The following is a 22,218-nucleotide window of genomic DNA, read 5'->3' as shown; positions in this document are numbered from 1 at the left end:
CTTGAGAGGAAAAGGAAAAAAAAAGGAAGGAAGTAAGAAAGAAAGAAAGAAAAAAGAGCTGTGAAGCTGTGATTCACCAGGGTGGACCAGGGTGGCTGCCAGGTTGGATGGAGCATCTCCCTAGAGCAGCCAGATCACAGCGGGCACAGGCAGATCTCTAAACCCTTGGGGTAAGATGGAGTCTGTGTGAACTGTTGGGAAACCTGTGTCCTGTGTCTAGTTCTCAGCTCCCTAAGACCTTCTGTAAGAGTGGGGGAGGTCTGGGAGCCATCCGTAACCTCCTGGGGTAGTAGATAGTCTGTTTGATCAGTGAGTGTGCAAATCAGGATTTTATGGATCGCTTATTCACTGCTGGAGCTGGGGCCCCCAAATTCCTCTGTGCCCCAGAATGTTTAATCTAGTCCTCAGCTTCTCCCTGGGAGGCCCAGAGAAGTACAGCTCTCCATCCCTCCTGCTGAGGCTCTTCCCAAGGCCCCAGGCTTTGTCAGTCGCAGGTTGAGCGATTCAAATGTGCTAATACACTCCCTGGGGGCCACTGGACTGTAGGCCTTGCCCTTCAGAGCTGTGATTGGCCAGAGAGATCATGGGAGGGGGCTCATGGTAGCAGCTGGGAGTGTGTGTGTGTGTGTGTGTGTGTGTGTGTGTATGCACACATGCTTGCATGCACAAGAGCCTATTTGAGGGGAGGGGTTTAGAGGGTGTCCACCTTGCTCAGACCACTGGGCAGAGACAAAGGCTCTTCATCTAACCTGGAACAAGGATTAAAAGCAGAATGAGCTGTGTCCCTACCTGGTCAAGCTGGTTAGGGAGCCCACCTGTCCATCTTTACATCTTGACATGGTGGGGCTTAGACCACGTGTATTGAATGGATGGATGGATGAGTGACCACACATTTTTAACTGGGATATTTTTAAACTGGAATAATCCAGCTCCTACATATTCCTAAATCACCTCCAAAGATTCCTCAGTATCTCCCTCCCCTCACTGAGATTTGCTTTAGCCCAGGCCTAGTCAGACATCAAGACAGGACATGAGGGACTGTCCAGGCCTCAGGGGACACAGCTGTGACCCCTGGAATCTGTTACCCTTGAGATTGCTTTCACTGTGGTCACATTTCGCCCTCTGCCAGCCCCCATCTGTCCTTGGGATTTGATGAGGATGAGGATGGTAGGCAGGATGGGGGAGGGGTGCTGAGCAGCTGATGGGGGAGGGAAGCACAGCCTGGAGGGCCAGATGACAAACTGCCTTGTCCTACCTTCCTCCCCCTGCCTGCCCCTCCCGTCTCCCCTGGCAGGCCAGACAGGCTGGACTGGTGGGGAGAGGGCTGGCCCAGCAAGGTCACCCTCCCTGCCCTGGATCTTGGGGAAGCTGGAGTGCAGTGTAGCTGTAAACTATCAGGGGAGCTGAAGGAATACAGTCTAAATCGTGAAGAAGTCCACCTGACTCCAGTGCAGCTCCAGAGAGAGGAGTTGTAGTAGGACATCAGAGTGTACTAGGTTAGGTGTCAGAAAATACCCTGGCTGCAAAGTGGAGCCCTAGTTGGAAATATATTGAGCAGCACCCTCCAGTAGAACTTACTGCAGTGATGGCAATGTTCCGTGTTGCCACGGCTGCACTTGACTATTGAGCATGTGGAATGTGGCTTCCGTTACTGATAAATTGAATTTTAATTTTACTAAGTTTTAATGAATCAAAATGTAACTATTCACTTGTGACTAGTGGCTGCCATTTGGACAGTACAGGATTAGAGGGTGTGTTGATGGGTTTAAGCAAAACCCTTGGATGAAGTGCCACCCCTGCCCCTTTCTGGCTAGGTGGCCTTGGGCAGGACCCTTACACCACATTATATTCCTTCCTCTCTGTGTTGGGCTGCCCCAAATGGAACTGCTGTGTGTTCATAGCAGTTAAGGGATTATCTGTTCCTTAGTGGCTGAGCTGCTCTTAAGAGGCCCTAGGCTACAGGGATATGAGCAGTCCACAGTGGGGGAGAGGTAGCTGTATGCCCCTAGAATTTGAGGCATTTTAGGAAATGTCCTTCAGGATGCCAGTCCAAGAAGGCTTCCTGGAAGAGGGGTTGGGTGGAACCAGGCAGAGTTGGAGCTGAGCAGTAGGGGATGAGTGGGTGGCTATGCCTGAGAGCCTAGCCCCAAGGACCTGCTTATTCTGAGCCTGAATAAGAATACCTCAGTCAAGGTGGAGTGGGGAGAGGCTGACAGAATGGCTGAGTCCCACTTCCCTCTTACCAGCTGTTACGGACTTGGAAGAATCACTTCACCTCCCTGAGCCTCCATTTCCTTTTCTGTAAAATGGGGAGAGAATGCCTATCTAGCAGAGAAGAGTTGAATGATAATTATCAAAGTTCTTTGTAGATGCTAGAAGGCTGGGAGGGTGTGAGGTCCCTGGCCTGGCCTCTCAAGATGACAACAGATGGTCATAGGTTGGCTGTGGCCCTGACCGCGGACCCAGGCAGGGATTTCTTTGCTGTCCCCTCCCCCAGCATGTGCGTGTGTGTACACACACAGCCCAGATGGGGGCCTTGGCCAGCTTGCTTGGGCTGACCTCCTGCTGTTTGGCATTTGACATTTGAGGAGGCTAGGGCCAATGTGCCCCCCACACCCCCATCCCAGAGAGGAGCCGAGCTGGCGGGAGGCCTTACTACCTCCAGGAAGCAGGATCCCAAGGGCCCTGATCTCTTTACCATGTGTACCAGGCTTTTGATGGGAATTCCATTGCCCCTTTTGTCCTCTCCACAGAGGCCTGAGGGAGTGAGGAACAGAAGGAGGGAGATGATAATAATAATAATTTTAAAAGGAGGCCAGGTGGGGTCCTGGGGAGCTGGGACAGGTTCATTTGGGCTCCAGCCAGGTCAGGGCTGAGCAGTTTGCTCTGTTGTTCATATCACAAACTTCCCTTCCCGGCACCTCTCTCTGTCCATTCCTGAGGTAATTCCCTCACTGTTACCCTCACTGTCACATGTGGGCTTAACTTGAGTCACTCTGAATGTTTCCTTGATTTGGACACAGAGGCAGTTTCATGCCTTTTTGCTCCATCCATCCATCGTCCATCCATCTATCCAACAGTCTGCCATGTACTGTTCTGTGTGCTTGGAGTTTAACAGTGAACAAAATAATATTCCTGCTCTTGTGGAACTTTCTAGTGGGTACATAGATAAGAAAGCATCAAATAGGTCAGATTAGGGGCTGGGAATATATTTCAGTTGGTAGAGTGCTTGCCTTGCATGCACTAGGCCCTGGGTTCAATCCCCAGCAATACAAAAAACAAAAATAAATAGGTCAGATTAGGGTGAGTGCTACAGAAACAGTGTCTTGAGGTGACAGTTGAGCAGAGACCTCAGATAAGTGAGCTCTGGGAATGTTCCAGGCACAATGCAGCAAGGGCGAGCACCCTGGGGTTGGAGGGAACATGGTATGGTAGAAGATACAGGGAGGCCAGTGTGGCTGAAAGGAACAGAAGAGTCAGGGAGAATAATGGCAAGTGAGGCCAGAGGGGTCTTTAACTTGAGTGAGGTGGAAGCCACCAAAATTTCTGAGTGGAAGAATCACATGGTCAGACATGTTTTCAAGGGATACCTACCTGGCTACTGTGTTAAGAACAGAAAGTGGGAAACAATGTAGAAATGGGGAGGTGTGCTGGGCATAGTGGCACACACCTGTAATCCCAGTGGTTTGGGAGGCTGAGGCAGGAGGATCAAGAGTTCAAAGCCAGCCTCAGCAAAAGTGAGGTGCTAAGCAACTCAGTGAGACCCTGTCTCTAAATAAAATAGATGGGGATGTGGCTCAGTGATTGAGTGTCCCTGAGTTCAATCCCCAGTACCCCTCAAAAATAAAAAAAAGTGGGGAGGCACAACTGGAGGCCTCTGTGATTACCCAGGTGAGAGAGGGCCCTGAGGTGGTGAGGTTTCATTCTGCATAAACATTTGGAAGCTGGGGCCTACTGGATTTGTTAGTCTGAAGTGTGAAAGAGAAATTAAGGATGACCCCAAAGTTTCTGTATGAGTAACTAGATAGGATGAAGCTGCCATTTCCTATGATAGGGAAGACTGAGGAGGGTTAGGTTGTGGGCGTGGTGAAGCCAGATATTTGATTTTTGGATATGTAAAATATGCCAATTAAGTGTTGGAGTGGAGTTGTCAAGAAAAAAGTTGGGTAGACAGTGTGGAGTGCAGGGAAGAAATCTAGGCTGCAGAACCATGTCTAGGAAATGTCAACACCCAGGTGATGGTCAAAGCTGAAAGACTGGATGAGATCATCCAAGGAACTGCCTGGAGAGGGAATGGAGGACTGCAGGAGCTAGCCTGGGCTTGGGGGTCTGGAGGACTTAAGAGCAGAGGGAGGGGCAGGAGCTTGGGCAGCCAAAGAGGCTGAGGAGTAGGAAACAGGCAGTCAGGAGAGCAGGTGGTCCTGGTGTCCCTAAAGGGGGGTGGCTGTCTGAGGGAGATGAGTCAGAACAATGAGGGCCATGAAGAGGTGTAGGTGGGTAGAGTTCTGGATGCAAATGCCCAGTTGATTTCAGGGGAAATAAAAGAGGGATCATAAATAATATAGGCAACTATTACACTTTTTTTGTGGGGGAGGTTAGTGGTGATAGGTAAGGTAAAAAGCAGGCAGAGAATGTAGTTGGAGGGAGACTAAGAATATTGCAGGCTTTTTTACTCCCTCAAAGTGGAAAAATAACAGCATACTTGTGGGCTGATGAGGACTCAGTAGAGGGGGAAATTGACCTTGCTGGACAGAGGAAATTTGAGGGGATACTGTCCCTGAGTGTTGAAAGCAGAGGGGATCAGGGTGCAAGAGGAAGCACATAGACAGTTCATCCGTCCTGTGTTCTTGCTGACAAGAGGGACTTTCACCAGCTTCCCCAAGAAGGTGAGGGGTCAGTTAGAGCTGGAGTGGCCAGGAACACTACATGAAGGAAGGTGGACTTGCTGTAGGCTTTGAAGGATGGAAAAGACTTAGTTGGCAGAGGAAGGGCACATCAGGTGGGCAGCACTGAGTGAGCAAAGCATGTTGTAAGCCATAAATATATACAATTTTTGGTTGTCAATTTAAAATTAAAACTTTAAAACAAAATGCATGTATTGCCCTGAAAAATAGATAACTGTTGATTTCTAGGCAATAAGGAATCACAGTAATAGAACTGACAGATTGTTTTTCAAGTTCACATAGCTAGAAAAAAGAAAGAAAGAATTCTGGAAGTTCTGAGATGGTTGAGGCCCTAAATGAGCAGGGCAATTTTTCATGCTTTTTTGGGATCTGTATGCAGGATCTGTATCCCTTAGGTCCTCATGGGGAGGAAAGCCGGCTTGCACTGCTTTTTTTTTTTTTTTAAGAGAGAGAGAGAATTTTTTAATATTTATTTTTTAGTTTTTCGGTGGATACAACATCTTTTTTTTTTAAATTTTTTTAGATGCCAGTCCAGCCAGCATGCTTTTTAAAAAATATTTATTTATTTTTTTTTAGTTATCGGCGGACACAACATCTTTGTTTGTATGTGGTGCTGAGGTTCGAACCCGGGCCGCACGCATGCCAGGCGAACGTGCTACCACTTGAGCCACATCCCCAGCCCGATACAACATCTTTATTTTATTTTATTTTTATGTGGTGCTGAGGATCAAACCCAGCGCCCCATGCATGCCAGACAATCAGACGATCACGCTACTGCTTGAGCCACATCCCCAGCCCCGCCTGCACTGTTTTGTTGGGCTGGTCCCCCTCAACAAAGGATCAGAAAGAAAGGCCTGTGATGTTCTCAGCCAGTAAACACAGAACAAGCACCTTGCCCAAACACATGTGGAGAATCATTCCAGCAATTTCCACCTGTCCTGACCATTCCCACTCCTCAGCTTATGGCTTGTATCCCCCATCCTCCTCTTTCCATGCCCCTTCTGCAGCGCTTCTTCATCATTTCTCTAGCCATGGAGTAAGGTTAAGAACTGGGAAGGAGAGTGTCAGATCTTATGCCCCCTCAGGGGTCTGCTCTTCAGTTGGCATGTGTGCCTGGCCACAGCCTGTGTAGGTGGGAAAATTATGGCGTAGGGGGAAGAGATCCCTGTTCTGAGTCAAGCTTTGCCTTCCGAGAGGTGAGTGATCTTGGGCTAGCCACATCTCACTATTATCATCTGCACTTAGGTGGAGGGTGGTGGGGACTTAATGAGAGAACTGGCTTGGGTGCCAGGCTTCCTGTCAGCTCTGCTCCTTGTATTCTCCAAGCTGGGACTTCAAGTCCATACACATATTGCTTCCCTCTTTCCAGATCTATTTCAGGTGCTTCCCTGATTCCCCAGCCCCAAGTAGCCTGAGCTTCCAGAATTCTTTCTTTTTCTTTTCTAACTATATGAACTTAAAAAAACAATTTATCAATTCTATTACTGTGATGCCTCATTAGCTGAAAATCAGCAGTTGTCTATTTTTCAAGGGTAATACACTGCATTTTGTTTTAAAATTGGCAACTAACATTGTATATATTTATGGTGTACAACATGCTTTGCTATGCTTTATTATGTGTGTACACTGCTGTATGACTAAGTGACTAAATCAAACTTGTTAACATATGCATTACCTCAAATACTTATTGTTTGTGGTGAAAACATTTAAGATCTACTCTCTTAGCAATTTTCAAGTATACATTATTAGCTATAGTCACCATGAAGGACAATAGAACTCTTGAACTTATTTCTCCTAACTCAAACTTTTGGCCTACGTCTCCCCAACCCTCCTTTCTCCTTTAAGACCTTCCTTTCTTTGTTTCCTCCCCTCTCTTCCTACCTCTCTCTCCCCTTCCTTTCTTATGGACCACATCTACTTTATCTGACCTGTTAGCTGATCAGGTTCATGAACATGGGTTGCAGTTTGATCCAATCTCTGCCTAACAGCTGGCACACAGTGGCTAGCATCTGAAGGTACACAAAAGTGTTGGAGGCTGCAAGACAATGCACCTGCAGAAAATGGGCTGCAGCCCTGGAGCCACAGTTTTGTGGCTCTCTCTCTAGCATCCTTTGCTCCTTCCTAGTCATGCACTGAGCCCCATCCATGTGAAGCCCTGTGCCAGGCCCCAGAGCATTCCCCAGACGGGGTTCTGTGCGGGAGGGCTGTTCTCTGGCCTAGGCCTGGGGGGAAGAGGTTCCTATGTGGTGGGTGCAAGGGCTGTGGCAGGTGACCAGTCCTCCAGAGTCTTGTCACCCTCTGTCTCCTCTCATAGTAGCGGGGGGGGGGGGTGTTGGCACGAGAGGCAAAGTCCAGAGGAGGGGCACAGCCCTGTTCAAGCTTTGCCAGGGGCTGGAGACCCCCCAGGGCATCAGTTGTAAGCAGTGGACCAAAAAAAAAAAAAAAAAAAAAAAAAACCCTGTGACAAAAGGCCTGTGGGAGCCTCTGTGAATAGATTAATGAGATCTCCATACGGAGGCCCCACAATGGGATTCTCCACTCCAGCCCCTTTGTCCCAGGCTGAGATAATGGAAGCTTGCCCAGAAGGGCAGCATCGGCCCCTTCTCCACACAGGCATGGAGCCGCCATCCAGCTGCCCCTCCTCTACCCTGCCCCCACATCCTGTTTGCCCAGTCCTCTTACTTCCCTGTGGGTAATGGAATCCAGAATCAAAGAATTTCTGAAGCTCCAGATGGGGTCTTAAAGTGTTGGAGGGAGGTGTAGACATTGTGTTGTGGGAGCCCTTTCCCACCCCATCCTGTATAAAATTTATTTAAATTTTTAAGAACATTTTAGGGTTCTAGTGAAAAAGTTTGAGGTCTACCATCTAAACCACTGGTCTTAGCTGACTTGATGAAGAAAGTGAAGCTTAATGAGGTTAGGTGTCTTGCTTGTGGTCACAGTGGATAGCTCAGTGTCTGCAGCCACAGGATGTCAGAGTGGGGCAGGGGTGGAGTGTCTCTAGCCTATGTCAGGCCTGATGCCCAGGAGCATCATAGGGATAAGAGGGGCACTCACAGGATCTGTGGGCAATGAGACCTCAGGGATGCAGTAGAGGGTGTATGGGAATCAGTGCAGAAAGGTTTGGGTAGGTTGTAAAGGCTGAGACACTGCTCAGCAATCCTGGAAGACTTCCTAAGAATGAGAGGGGTTTTAGGCATCTTTTTACTCTTACATTCAGTAATTCTACAACTATTTATTAATTGCCTGTAAGTTTGAAGGGCTGCCCTCTGTGGGTATAGCAAAGCGAGGCTCCCAGACTGGGTAGTCATGGAAAGAGCATTTTCTTCTCAGAGTCCCAGCTACCATTAGGAAAGGCCACAAAACCCAAGTAAGGACTCGTGTGCCTGGGCCAGGGCTATGTGTGGTCATCTGATGGCAAATTCACAGGGAAAGGGACCATCATATGTGGGATCTTTGGCCAGAAAAAGACACATATTCTCCTGCCTAGTTCGAAGGATAAATATCCAGTGCTAGGCTGCTTCTCAGACCCCAATGTCATAGTGAGTGTTGCTATGTGCTGTCATGGCCTCATGCTTTTCTCTGGTTGCAGAAGCAAAGGGCTGGATGGACTAAGTGTTAGGGTTCTGGCCTCTGACTCCTGTCTCTAATTGTGGGAAAGTTGTGTGACACAGAAAATGTATTAGTCTCTCTATACCTCAGCCTTCTTATCTGTTGAATGGGGATTATAAAACATCTGTCTCAGGACTAATAAGACAGGTAAAGCATAGAAAAGAGGCTGTTCCATCTCTGGTGTGTGGATGCTGGGAAAATGGCATGAGAATGGGCCTGACATCAGAGCCGGAAGGAACCTACCTCACAGAACCTTTCAGCTCCACTTCCTCCAAGGGGAAGTGACTTGTTCAGTCACTCTGCAAAGTTGGGGCACTGCTTGTATACTACATACCCTACACTGGACTGCATCCTTTGCACCCATTATCTGTTTAAAGCTCATAGCCATTCTGCCTGGCAGTGCTTATACCCTTTAATAGAGGGGTCTAGTGAGATCAGGGAACCTGCCCATATAGTGTCTGGGACTGGCTTCATTCAAATAAGACTTCCTGATTCAAAGCCCACACTTTTCCCCAAGTCCCAGGGCCTTGCCTCACCTCCAGTCAACTGATCTAGAGTTATGCAGTGAGGTCTGTGAGCCTAGAAGGGAGGCTGGGGGTCCCTCTCCTGGGAAGACCCCCTCTTAGAGGGCACAGGAGGCAAAGTACCAGGTAATTGAGGGCTGGGGAGGTCTGTGAGAAGCAAGAGGGCTGTAAAATGCAGGGCAGGGGACAGCATTCTCCAAGCCAGGCTGGCACACAGGAGGAAGGCAATGCCATGGTGTGCCTGGGTCTGTTAGGAAGCACCTGAGACTGTACTCTGGTGTGCATGTACATATGTGCCAGGCACACACACGTATGTGAGCATGTGGGCCTACAACTGTCTACGCTTCTGCACACTGGTGTGTATGAACTCAGCAAGCCAGTGCTCTCAGCCTGTATACAGCTGAGGCAGCCTTGCTTTTTTCCCTTTGGTTGGACCTGGCCCTTGGGTAGTTGAAGTCTGACCAGATCTTTGTTCTTTCAGGGAAATGCAGGGCTCTGGAACTAAGTAGCAGAAGTTAGATAACTGAAAGGACGTGTAGCAAATGCCATATTGCTACTTGTAGATAATGGTGCACCAAAGAATGAGGAAGAGGGAAAGAGAAAGGCTGGTAGCTAGTGGGGAGCCCACAGTCAAGAAAAGTCATTTTGAAGATGGGAAAGAATTACATTGCCATGGGGAGGAAGCAGGGTGGAGGAATAACTGATGGGGCAAGGTCCCAGCCTAGGCAGGAGAAAATCAAGGGCTGGGGTGGGTGGACCATCAGGCCTTCTGGTCTACACAAAGTGGACAGATGTAGATAAAGGTGAAAAAGGTGGGGGGGGACTAGTGATCCCTCCTCCCCCCTGGCTAAAATGGGAAGAAAATGATCCTGAGAAGTATCTGAGAAGACTCAGGGTAGTGAACAAATGGTGTGGATGAAATGTCAGTGACCAGATGCCCTCTGGAGAGGGGCTGAGTCCTGGAGAAAAGAGAGGCCTGAAGCTGGGAGGGCAGGTGTGGAGGACTGGAGGTAGGTTCCTGGGGTCCCATTTCTGAAATGGAGTGATTCCCAGTGATGACCAGGGTGAGTGCTTGGTGGTGGGGGTGGGGATTTGAGTGAAGTCTGCTAGAGGCCAGGGCAGACGCTGGTGAAAGGGAGCTGGCCCAAGTCTTTGGGGAACCAGGGGGTGGAGGACACTACATGGCACCAAGAAAGGGGAAGAGAGGGTCTGGTAGGTGGGAGAGGAAATGGGTGTGAGTAGAACTAGGTCCAGGGCCTTTGTAACTGTGTCTGTGTCTTCTAGGAAGGGGTCTCTTTTCCCCAGCTTCGGGTAAATGCTATTGTCAAAGGTAAATCTCACTGTATCATATTTATAATTAAGGAGCCAAGGCACAGATAGCAGTAAAGCGGGGAGGGGAATACCACAAAAACCAAAAATTAGGTTTGGTTTTTTTTTTTTTTTTTGGTACCAGGGCACTTAACCACTGAGCCACATCCCCGCCCTTTAATTTATTTTTAAAATATTTTAAATTGTAGATGGACACAATACCTTTATTTTATTTTTTAATTTTTAAAATGTGGTGCTGGGGATCAAACCCAGTGCCTCATGCATGCTAGGCAAGCGCTCTACCATTGAACCACAACCTCAGACCCCAACCCTTTTTGAGACAGGGTTTTACCTTGTTGCTTAGAGCCTTGCTAAGCTGCCGAGGATGGCCTTGAACTTGTGATCCTCCAGCTTTAGCCTCCCAGTTGCTAGGATTACAGGGGTACACCAGTGTGTCTGGCTAGTTCTTGCATTTTTGTATGACTTTTATGTTACCTTACATGACCCTACAACCAGAACCACTTTGATTATTTTTTTTTTGGTGGTATTAGGGATAGAGCCCAGAGGTGCTCTACCATGGAGATACATCCTCCATCCTTTCCATTTATTTATTTATGGTATCCGGGATTGAACTCAGGGGCACTCAACTACTGAGCCATATCCCAGCCCTACTTTGTATTTTATTTAGAGACAGGGTCTCACTAAGTTGCTTAGCGCCTAGCCATTGCCGAGGGCTGGTTCTGAACTCTCCATCCTACAGCTTCAGCCTCTCGAGCTGCTTGGGTTACAGGCATTCACCACCATTCCCAGCTCATTTACTTATTAGATAGGGTGTCACTAAGTTGCTTAAGATGGCTTCAAATTTGTGATCCTCCTGCTTCAGCCTCCAGAGTTATTGGGATTACAGGCCGTGCCAGGCCATTTGATTTTTGATGTTCTAGGAAGTTGCCCATTTAACACCAGATAACAGCTCTGATCTTTGGAGACCCCTTCTCAGCAAGAGCTGGGAAAATGTACACTGTCCACTGCCACACACACACACACACACACACACACACACACACACACTCAGCTCTGTCAGTCTCTGTTCTTCCCTCCTGCCTTTGGTGGCCAATGTTACTCCTCACACGGGAACAAAGCAACCTCTAGAACTTAAATTTACCTTCCCTTTAAAGCTTTAGTATCTATTGCTCAAGCTTTCCCTAGGGTACTAGCTATGATAGTAAATCATTTTATTTTCAGACTGTCTTCTGCAATTGATGTCAGTTCATAGCCACAGTAGTAAGAATTAACAGTTAGTGGTGCTATCAACCAGATGCTGCAAGTTGGGCCAAATGTGCAGAAGCTGAGACTTGACTATTTTCAGCCTCTTTTACCATTCCCCCACATTCAAGCCTCTGGTGACTTAACCACTTTTTGGTGCTCTCTTTAGGCTCACAGTGTACAGGCGGAGGTTGTGCATTGCATAGGAGCCTTTCTTCTTTTTTTTTTTTCTTTTGAGTGCTGGGGATTGAACCCCAGGGCCTTGTGCATGCAAGGCAAGCACTCTACCAACTGAGCTATATCCCCAGCCTGGGAGCCTTTCTTTTAAGAGGGCACAATTCACACCACAGACATAGTAGATCTGTAGATTTACTATGACAAATTTCCAGAGGGTATCAGTGAAAGCCTTGAGGAATGGATTAGGACACCTGAGGTAGCTGAGTCCTGAATTTCTCATTCTTTTGAAATGGGGTCTCTCTAGGTTACCCAGGCTGGTCTTGAACTCCTGGGCTCAGGCACTCCCCCTGCCTCTGCCTCTCAGTGTTGGGACTAGAGGTGAGTGTCACTGCACCCATCCAGCCCTAGTTTTCTAAATGGATACACCTTTGAAGGTGTTGGTCCTCTAATTTGGGATGCACCACTCCCTCCAGCCTGTCTGATCAACTTGGTCTCTTACCCTTCCAAGTACAGTAAAGACACCAACTCCTTGGTGAGGCCTTTTCAATTAGGTGTGATATGCTGTCCTGGCCCTAAAGCCCCTAGCACACACTTTTTCTCACTTCCAGAGGATGTTGCCTGTTCTTCCACCTGGCCGAACCATGCTATTCATTTTTCAGTCTTGCCCCATGCCTAGAAAAACACTTAACATTTGCTCAATAAAAATTGCTGAAGAGGGGTTGAAGGAGTAGCTCAGAGCACCTGTCTAGCATGCATGAGCCCTGGGTGCATTCAGTCTTTGAAAGCTTATCCTAGGATCAGTGACTCATTGGAGCCAAGTGCCTGGACAATGCTGTTCCTCAGGGATTGGATTCTTCTGCCAGTGTTTGGTTTGTGCCTTTACTTGTATTATAAGACAGTATGTGAAACAGCCTTGGAACTTGTCTGCTCTGTTATGGCACAGATGTCAAGAAGGACCTTGTTTATTACATCTCAGATCTGCTTCCCTAGGTCCACAAATAAAAGTTCCAGGGTCCCTATGCCAGCAACACTTTTACTTTTTTTGAGGAATGGTGTTTTTATTTTGCAAAGTCAGTCTATTCATCTCTCTCTTTATTTGGTGACTGGGAAGCTAAAAGACAAATTTGTGATCCACTTTCTATGATGTGCACTGCTGTGTACTCAGCTTCCCCATCTTCTCCAGAGTATTTATATTCTAAATAATAGTTCTGTTGTGGTGAGACATTTTGGGCAAGAGGTAGGTGGCAGCACCTGAGCTGGGTCCACAGCCATTATATACAATCAGATCTGGAAGTTAGGTGCTCTGACTTCAACAGGCAGAGGCTGAAAGAAAGCAAGTGGCAAGGAATTGAATGCTCCTGGGCCAACTAGTTGGGTTCCCAGGGACAACAATGAAGCACTGTCACATCCTCTGACCTCAGGTCTAAAGGGAGCCTTGAAATCTCAGGGAAGGAAGGCTGAGGCAAGGAGAGCATTTAGGAATTAAACTGCTGGGTCAGTAGGCCAGGAACCCTGGGCAGGTCTCATTCATCTTTACATAATTCTAGTGCATCTGCAGCAGTCAGCACATAGTAGGTGAGCAGTAAGCACCTGTTAACTGAGCTCCACCTGGGTTTGACACTTCCCAGTTCCCAACGCTTCACTTCATGAGGTCTGAAAGTATGGACCATGTGTCCTACTGAAGGCATGGCTGGTGTAACCAGGTCAAAATAGTATCCATTGCCTACAGAGGGAAGCAGGGACCAACCAAGTTGTTTCCAGATCCCTCTTGGCTCTGAGAAATAGTCTCAGATAATCCTGGGTCAGAAGGGTATTTGGTGCCTGAAGGAAGGATGCCCAGCACAGTGTAGGTGAGAGGGTAGATGCTGGGAGTCTAGCCTGTTCCATAAGTAGTAGTAGGTGAGTCCTCCTAGGCCCTGCAGGACCTCACCCGCTGCTCCTCTCCCACTTGTCTGCAGCTCTGTCGAAGATGCACTGGACACCGGAACACGCCCAGCCCCTCAACCAGTGGCCAGAGCAGCATCTGGATGTCTCCTCCACCACCCCATCACCAGCCCACAAGTTGGAGTTGCCCCCGGGGGGTCGACAACGCTGCCACTATGCTTGGGCACACGACGACATTTCTGCCCTCACTGCTTCCAATCTCCTCAAGCGGTATGCAGAGAAGTACTCGGGGGTCCTGGACTCACCGTACGAGCGCCCTTCCCTGGGCGGCTACGGGGACACCGCCTTCCTCAATGGTGCCAAGGGAGAGCCGGAGCCCTGGCCCGGGCCAGACCCACCCTATCCCTTGGCCTCACTCCACGAAGGCCTCCCGGGAACCAAGTCCGGAGGTGGGGGCGGTTCCGGGGGCCTTGGGGGCTCCCCAGTTCTAGCAGGGAACCTATCTGAACCCCTATATGCTGGCAACGCGTGCGGAGGCCCGTCCGCGGCGCCCGAGTACGCTGCGGGCTACGGCGGAGGTTACCTGGCGCCAGGCTACTGCGCTCAGACCGGAGGTGCTCTGCCCCCGCCGCCCCCGGCCGCACTCCTGCAGCCCCCGCCCCCGCCCGGATACGGCCCCTCGGCGCCTCTGTACAACTACTCCGCGGGGGGCTACGCGGCGCAGCCGGGCTACGGCGCTCTCCCGCCACCCCCGGCCGCGCCCCCCGCCCCCTACTTGCCTTCGGGCCTGGCTGCCCCCACGCCCCTGCCCGCGCCCGCGCCGCCCCGGCCCACGCCCACCTCCTACAGCTTCCAGGCGGCCACTCCCGGCGCGGACGCCGGCGTGTCACTGAAGCGAAAGGCGGCCGACGAGGGCGCAGAGGGTCGGTACCGCAAGTACGTTTATGAGCCCGCCAAGGCCCCAGCGGTTGACAACGCCTCCTATCCCGCCGCGGACAACGGCGAGTGTCGGGGCAACGGGTTCCGGACGAAGCCGCCGGGAACCGCGGAGGAGGCATCGGGCAAGTACGGTGGCGGTGTCCCTCTCAAGGTCCTGGGCTCCCCAGTCTACGGCCCGCAAGTTGAGCCCTTTGAAAAGTTCCCGGAGCGGGCCCCGGCGTCGGTTCCCCATGGGGGCTTCGCGGTGCCGCCCGTGGAGCCCTCCAAGGGTGTGGACCAGGGTACGCTGGAGCTGGTTACCAGCAAGATGGTGGACTGCGGACCCCCGGTGCAGTGGGCAGACGTGGCAGGCCAGGGCGCGCTCAAAGCGGCTTTGGAGGAGGAGCTGGTGTGGCCGCTACTGAGGCCGCCCGTCTATCCCAGCAGCCCGCGCCCGCCGCGGACAGTGCTGCTCTTCGGTCCGCGGGGTGCCGGCAAAGCGCTGCTAGGTCGCTGCCTTGCCACACAGCTAGGCGCCACGCTGCTGCGCGTGCGCGGTGCGAGTCTTGCCGCGCCAGGCGCCTCCGAGGGCGCGCGCCTCCTCCAGGCCGCCTTCGCTGCTGCGCGCTGCCGTCCTCCGGCTGTGCTCCTCATCAGTGAACTGGATGCGCTGCTCCCCGCCCGGGACGACGGTGCCGCGGGTGCGCTGCAGGCGCCGCTCCTGGCCTGCCTGGACAGTGGCTGCGGCGCGAGGGCAGATGGCGTGCTAGTTGTGGGCACTACTTCTCGGCCCGCGGCTCTGGACGAAGCGACCCGCCGGCGCTTCGCTCTCCGTTTCTACGTGGCGCTGCCCGACAGTCCGGCCCGCGGGCAGATCCTGCAGCGGGCGCTGGCCCAGCAGGGCTGCGCGCTGAACGATCGGGAGCTCGCGGCCCTAGTCCAGGGCACGCAGGGCTTCTCAGGGGGCGAGCTGGGGCAGCTGTGCCAGCAGGCAGCGGCTGGGGCAGGCCTCCCGGGGCTGCAGCGCCCCCTCTCCTACAAGGACTTGGAGGCAGCGCTGGCCAAGGTGGGCCCAAGGGCCTCCCCCAAGGAGCTGGACTCGTTCGTGGAGTGGGACAAAATGTATGGCTCCGGACACTGATGGCGCGCGGGGGAGGCCTGGAAGCCTTCGGCCCTCCTTCCCCGCCTCCTCAGTTTGGCGGGGAATGTCCTTGGTCAAACTCGACTGGGAGGGAGTCCGGGTGGTGAATGTGGGTGGGGGACAAGAGGGCTCTGCCGGTGGATTTGTTTTCCGTGCGAAGGAAAATGCTTCTGCCTGCAGATCGATGCCATATGCGCCGTGTACTCAGGTTTTTCCTATTTATTGTGGACGGGATCTCTTGCCGTTTCAGTTCGGCGGACCGGGCACACCCTGCGTGGGCTGGCACCCGGGCCCTAAGGAACTCCTGCTCTCTCGCCACAATCCTTTGGTTTCCTCAGAATGGCACCCTCCTCCTCCCCCACTCCCTCTTCCGTGCATTCGCTCAGTTTTTTTCTCCTGTCACTTTGTCACTGACCTCCCCGTGCTGCCCCTGTACCTCTTCTGCTTCTTCCTTCTGTTCCCACCTTTCCGTCTTTCACTCTCTTTCTGTGTCCCTTGCACTCCAGCGTCCCTGTGTCTCTTGGTTTCTGTGCTTTAACGCTCCTCCCTGCCTTTTGTCCCTCTCATTCACACTGTAGTGACCATTTGTAGGAGATCTGGAGGCCCAGGTGGAGAGGAGGACATAGTAGGGAGTCCCTCTGTATCCTCTTACCCCTTACCCCGCTGAAACATTGGGTCTGGGGGGTGAGGGGCAAGTGAAAAAAAAAAAAAAAAGAAAAAAAAAAGCCACCCAAAGAAGGGTTTTTTACTTGGTTTGTTTTTGAGGGGAAGTCCCAGAAATGTAGCTTGTTTAATATTTTAGGCTTTTTATTTTTGTAAGATGTTGTAGAATTTGATGTTTTTCTTTTTATTTTGACAACTCAGGAAGAAACTGACCTCAGAAAGAATGTTAGACTTTGGCTGCTCTCCTGTGTGTCCCCCCACCCCAGGGGAGCAAACTTCTAGAAGAGTCAAATCTAGAGAGGCTTGTGGGAGGGCAGAGAAAGACCCAGTGCCCACTCACATCCCTGGCTGTTCCTGGGACAGAAGCAGAATGTATTTCTAAGGGCTTCCTCCCTAGGACCCAGCCAGTAGGTACCGTGTGTGGGAAGGGGATGTGGGATTTGAAGTGGGTAGGTTTTGCTCCCTTCCTGTTGCTCTCCCCTCTGGGCCCCACCCCTTAGTTTCAGGTTTTCTGTGCAGGGTTTATCCAGAGTTGGGGTGCCCTTGCCCATTTCCTGCCCTAGGAGGAGAGCCCAGATGGGAAGATGACCCAGGCAGAAAGTCCCCAGAGAGGTCACTTGGCCCTTGCTTTGGCAGAAATCCTCTATGACTTGGGCAAAGAGGATTCCCTGGGGAGGGAAGTCCTTTGGCCACAAATGTGGTTAGGCATAAAATTGACTACTAGCCCTCAGCCACCGCCTTTGCTGTGAGCTCTGAGGAGGGGCAAGCATCCCTCACCAGAGAAAGCTGTGTAAGGAAGTACGCCTCCCTGCTCTCCTAGACTCCTATGCCTGACACTTCAGGGCCTGGAATGGAAGGGTGTTTTTCCCTGAGGGGGGTTTTCATGCCCCCAGAAATTTGCCAGCAGGCTTGGAGCTCTTCTTTGAGAACCATATTCCTCTCCTTCTTTGATGGGGCTTTAGCAGTTTACTCGCCTCCCAGCTTTCACAACTCTGGTTTTGGTTCAAAGGGGGAACACCCCCCACCTCCTTCTCTCTCTCCCACCCCAGCCTCCCCTGCCTTTGCTGCTTGCCCTACAGCTCCTATAGCTGTCACCCTATTCTCTTGGCAGGGAGTGTGTCTGTGTGGGACACTTCAGAGCCAGAGCATTGAGGGCCCCTGCTGCCTAGGAGTGCTAATAGGAGGGCTGCTGTGTGTTCCCCCTCTTCACCCTGGATCTTTCTGACCCTCTCTCCTTGAAGCCAGCCTATCGATTCGCAGAACATTGGTGCCTCAGAAGCTGTGGCTGCAAGGTTTTGCTCGGAAAGAACCTTGAAGGGAGAATGGAGTGTGGGGTGGGGTGGGGAGTGGAGGGTGGTGGGAAGTGGGGTTGGGATCCCAGCCTTCCCTTCAAGGCAGGCAGCCCTGGAGGTGGGTAGGAGCTTGTTGACTAAGACCCAGGGCCCCCGTTGCTTCCTCTGCTGGGCCCTTTCTGACCTCCCGGGCTTGGGGAGCATTGCACAAGAAGACAGCCCCCAGTCTACTGGCACCTACCTCATAGGCATAGGGCAGGAAGGGCAGGGCAGCTCCAGCCCTGGCAACATTGCAGGGGGCATACCAAAGAATCCAAGGGCAGGGTGTGGGGGAGGGCAAACTGGCCCTCTGCTTCCTCTACCCAGATTGGGGTTGGGATCCTCTCCTCCAGCTGTAACCATTTCTACCTCATTTTGCTGCGTGTTGTACATGGACGTATTTATCTCCTGTCTGATGATGCTCTGCAGTTGTGGTCTGTCTACCTCAGAAGAGACTGTATTTTAAAAGAAAGAATTACACAGTATTAAAGTGATGACATATGGTTTCCAGAGGATTTCTTGGGGCGATGGGATGTGGGGAGTCCTCTGAGAATGCTTGGGCCCTCAGGTCTGCCAGTATCCTTGCTGTGGCTCTGTGGATATTTCTGTTCCTTCAGCAAAAGTTATTTGGGGGACTTTGTCATTCATTCTACATAGAGAATACTCGCCAGGCATTCAGCCTCTCACATGCTAGGCAAGTACTCTACCACTGAGTTACTCCTCCAGCCCCCATGCCAATCTTTATATTCTCACATTTGATACAACTATTTAGTGCATAGCAGACACTGTTGAAAAAAGAGTTTGTTGAATAAATTCTCTAATTTCCAGATCAGCGTCCTGATGAATGATGCACAGGTTATCTCAAGAATGCCCAGAAAAGATTCCAACCAGTGGTGGTGATAGAGTTTCAGGGATCTTCCTAGATAGGAAGGATGGCCCAGAAAAGCATGGAGGCTAGAAATGGTATCATCAGCATCTTTTGTGTGGGACTATGCAGCAGTGTGATTTTTTTTTTTTTGTTTGTTTGTTTTAAATCCAAGAGTATGAAGTAAGAAGTAGGCGCCGGAGGGGTAGGTAAGTGAGATTGGAGAAGTCAGCTGGGACTTTACCAGTAGAATCTCCAAATTCCCTGTTAAGAACTGGGGCTTAAGCCCAATGAGGTGCCATATGCCTGTAATCCCAGCTACTTGGAAGGCCTGAGGCAGGCCAGCCTGGGCAATTTAGTGAGATTCTGTCTCAAATAATAAAAAGGACTGGGGAATGTGGCTTGGTGAAAGAGTACCACTGGGTTCATACCCATTATGGCAGGATGGGGGTGGGGAGAAAAGCTAGAGCTCCACAAAAAAAGTATGGTACATATGTGGTGGGGAGGTTGAAGTGGACAGAGGACTGTTTTGCAAGTTAAGATTTTATACATTGATTCAACAAATCTAAATCCCTCTTACCTGCTGGTTGCGATGGGGACAGTGGATATACATCACAGTCTAGTGGCTGGATCCAGGGTGGTGTCATCAGCATCCTTTGTGTGGGTGGTCAGCATTAGCTAGTCCAGTGGGTGAAACAGTGGAAAGGTAGAGCTGCAGGGTGCTGGGGCAGGGGCAAGCAGAGGGGTGCTTATGTAATCTGGGCTAAGCAGTGTGTGTTTGCCAGTCAGGGAGCAGGCCAGGGGAGTTGTACTTTTTAGGCAGCCTAAAAGTACAAACCAAGAGCCAAAGGAAAGCCAGAGCCAAGCTTTCTTGGGGGGAAATAAAACAAGTTTAGGGAAATGGAGCCCAAGTGTGTGTGGAGGATGGGAGACCAGAAGAGGTGCTTATCTAATTAGGATGGAGGCAGAGCAGTTGTGCAAGAATGAGAAAGGACAAGGTCATCCCCAAGAGAATTTAGGACTTGACTGGGTATTGGGGATGATGGAGAGCAGGGGTGTCTAGGGTTTCTTGGTGGAGGGCAAGGGTGTGATAAGTGAACTAGAAAAGGAATTGGCCAAATTTGAGGATTAGCGAGAATAAGGAGGTGGCCTAGATCAAGCCCTTCAATATAAGGGCCCAGAATCCTAGCCTTCTGGGGGCCCATCCCACCCAACCCATGGCTATCGCAGATCCTTTCATTGCAGTTCCTGGACTTAGTGAGCCTTCCTTTCCAACCGGTCCTAGTGTTGGAAGCCCTTCTCCTCATCCTGGTGGTTGGGGCCTCTAGCCCATAGTCCCCGAGTGTTAAAATCTATCCCCACTCCCTGTGGCTCGGAGACCCTTCCCGCACTTGCGTTCCTGAGGGTTCGAAGCCCCCGCCCTCCCACAATCCATGGGAGTGAGGACCCCAGCCTTCGCCGGCATTCGGAGCCCCTCCCAGCAAAGGCTGAGGTCCTGGACTGGGCCCTGCGATGGGCGCTCTGGCTCTGGTGCTGGCGCTCTGGGGCTGGGCGCTGGGTCCGGCGAGGGCCCTGGACGCCTTGGGCCCTCACGCGGCCGTCCGCCTGGCCGAGCTGCTGACTCCGGAGGAGTGTGGCCATTTTCGGTCACTCTTGGAGGCGTCAGAGCCCGATGTGGAGGCCGAGCTGGCCCGGCTTTCCGAGAATCGTCTGGCGAAGCCCAAGCCGCGAACACTCAAGTCGGGGTCGCCAGGCCAGCTGTGGCGGCGGCGGCGGGAGGCGACCGAGGTCCCGACGAGCCAGGTGACCGAGCCCAAGAAAGTTTCCGACGATTGCCGGGAAGCCCTGGCGTCCTGGCTGGCTGCCAAAGCCCTGTCCCTGTCTTGGGACCGTGTGGCCCGGGCCCTGCGGCGTACTGGTCGCCCCGATGTGGCCCGGGAGCTCGGCAAGAACCTCCACCAGCAGGCGACGCTGCAGCTGCGCAAGTTCGGGCAGCACTACCTGCCACCTCCGGGAGTCGCCGCCCACGGCCCCGCCGCGGCCCCGCGGCCCCGGCGCACCTTGGATCACGCGCCCAACTGGGACGAGCTAGAGCTGATCGTGGAGCGCCTGCCGCAGCCCCCGTACGAGCGGAGCCCGGCGGGCTGGGCCGGGCCGCTGGCGCTCGGCCTCCTTACAGGCTTCCTGGGAGCGTTGGGCTCCGGGGCTCTGCTTATCCTGCTCACGCTGTGGATCACCGGCCGCGATGGCGACCCGGCGCGGCCCCGAGGCCGTGACCCATCCACCGTGCCCCGGCCCAGGCCAGCCGAGGCGCACCGCCGGTGGGAAACAGAGCCGCTCCTGACTAGGGAGCCGCTCGCGTCCCCAGCCCACCGGGCCCGGGTTGCAGCTGAGCCAGATTGCCCCTCGCCTCCATACCCTCCGTGGTGAAACGGGAGCACCATGCTGCCTTGGACGTTTGATAAAAATGTTACAAAATGCCCAGCGGAGGGAGCAGTCAGTTGTCAGTTGGAAATGCCCGGCCTAGCCCATGGACTGCAGATGGAACAGTGCCAGTCTCGCAGGGTGGGGGCGGACCTCTCACTTCTTAACAGCCTTAGTTCTGCCTTATCTTGCAGTTTTTCTCCCACTAAGAGCCACCACTTATTGAACACAGTCTGTGTGCAGGGCTGGTGCAAAGAAGTTCTGTACATTATTTGGTATTCTCCTCCAAACCCAAGAAGGAAGGTATTTCTGTTAGACATCAGGAAACCCTGCTCACAGTTCCTTAGTGCCATAGTCAGGCTTTTGAACTCAGAACCACTGACTTGAAAATTTGAGTCCCAGAGGAATGGTATGTGCCGGATGAGGGAGCTTGAGACACACATGGGACCAGAACAATATGCACAGCTGCCCTGGGTTTGCTCTGAGGTGCTGCTGGAGTGTGCAGGGGCAGTGCAGGGAGAGGGGCGCCCACTTGCAGAGGCTGCTGCCTACCAGTTGCCCCACTCAGGCAAGGCTTCCTGAAGTTCCAGCTGGGAGCCCAGGACCTTTCCCACCCACTTCTGAGTCCAGGGCTTAGGAGTGAGAGCCATGACAGAATGACAGGCCAATCCAAGAGGAGAATTGAAAACAAGATTGACGTAACCCTTTATTGCAAATTCTAAAGTAAAAAGATGTACAGTACAAAGTAAAATTGAAATTTCAGACTATAAACCAATCCACTTATACATTCTCATTGCTTAGCATTTCTGCCATTTCCGCATAAACAGAACAGGGAACAAGTTGAGGGGATGAGGAAAGGAGGTACAGCAAGGGGGAAAAATGTGGAGAATAATCAGAAACCCCAGAAGCAAGTGAAAGGAGAGACATTTCTCGACCTGCTGTTCTGGTGATGAGAAGCGGGGGTGGTTGGAGCAGTGCAGTTTAAAATGGCTCTCAGAATAGCAGCATTTATGGTACCATTTCATCTTCCTTAAGTCCAAATAATACTTTGCCCTTCCCTAGTGCCTTTGCCTCTGTATCTCAAAACACTTTACAAAACATTTAGTTAAAGCCTCACAACACCCCTGTGAGGTAGGTCAGTATTATTATCCCCATTTTACAGATGGGGAAACTGAGGCACAGAGAGGTTAAGTGACTTGCCCAA

General features: G+C 51.7%; 2 protein-coding genes across 4 annotated transcripts in view; both read left to right on the top strand.

The window, feature by feature from the left end:
- The window catches only part of FIGNL2 (fidgetin like 2), a 30,692-nt gene extending 12,969 nt beyond the window's left edge, over window positions 1-17,723 (top strand). For 2 of the 3 annotated variants that reach the window (XM_081310119.1, XM_081310118.1), the window contains exon 2: window positions 13,747-17,723. In XM_081310119.1, the coding sequence (XP_081166245.1) occupies window positions 13,758-15,731 (1,974 nt within the window). In that variant the 5' untranslated portion in view covers window positions 13,747-13,757 and the 3' untranslated portion in view covers window positions 15,732-17,723. The remainder of the gene's footprint in view (window positions 1-13,746) is intronic. The other variant, XR_014024089.1, reaches the window with a different exon arrangement.
- Window positions 17,724-19,445: 1,722 nt separating this feature from the next.
- Window positions 19,446-21,700, top strand: TMDD1 (transmembrane and death domain 1). The gene has a single exon (XM_081310120.1). The coding sequence runs from the start codon at window positions 20,103-20,105 to the stop codon at window positions 21,018-21,020; it is 918 nt and encodes a 305-aa protein (XP_081166246.1). The 5' UTR covers window positions 19,446-20,102; the 3' UTR covers window positions 21,021-21,700.
- The last annotated feature ends 518 nt before the right edge of the window (window positions 21,701-22,218 follow it).

Source organism: Spermophilus citellus, assembly GCF_964194105.1.
Source record: "Spermophilus citellus genome assembly, chromosome: 10".
Lineage (NCBI taxonomy): Eukaryota > Metazoa > Chordata > Mammalia > Rodentia > Sciuridae > Spermophilus > Spermophilus citellus.
Note: the sequence above shows the minus strand (reverse complement) of the source record. Positions and strands in the feature narration are given on the sequence as shown.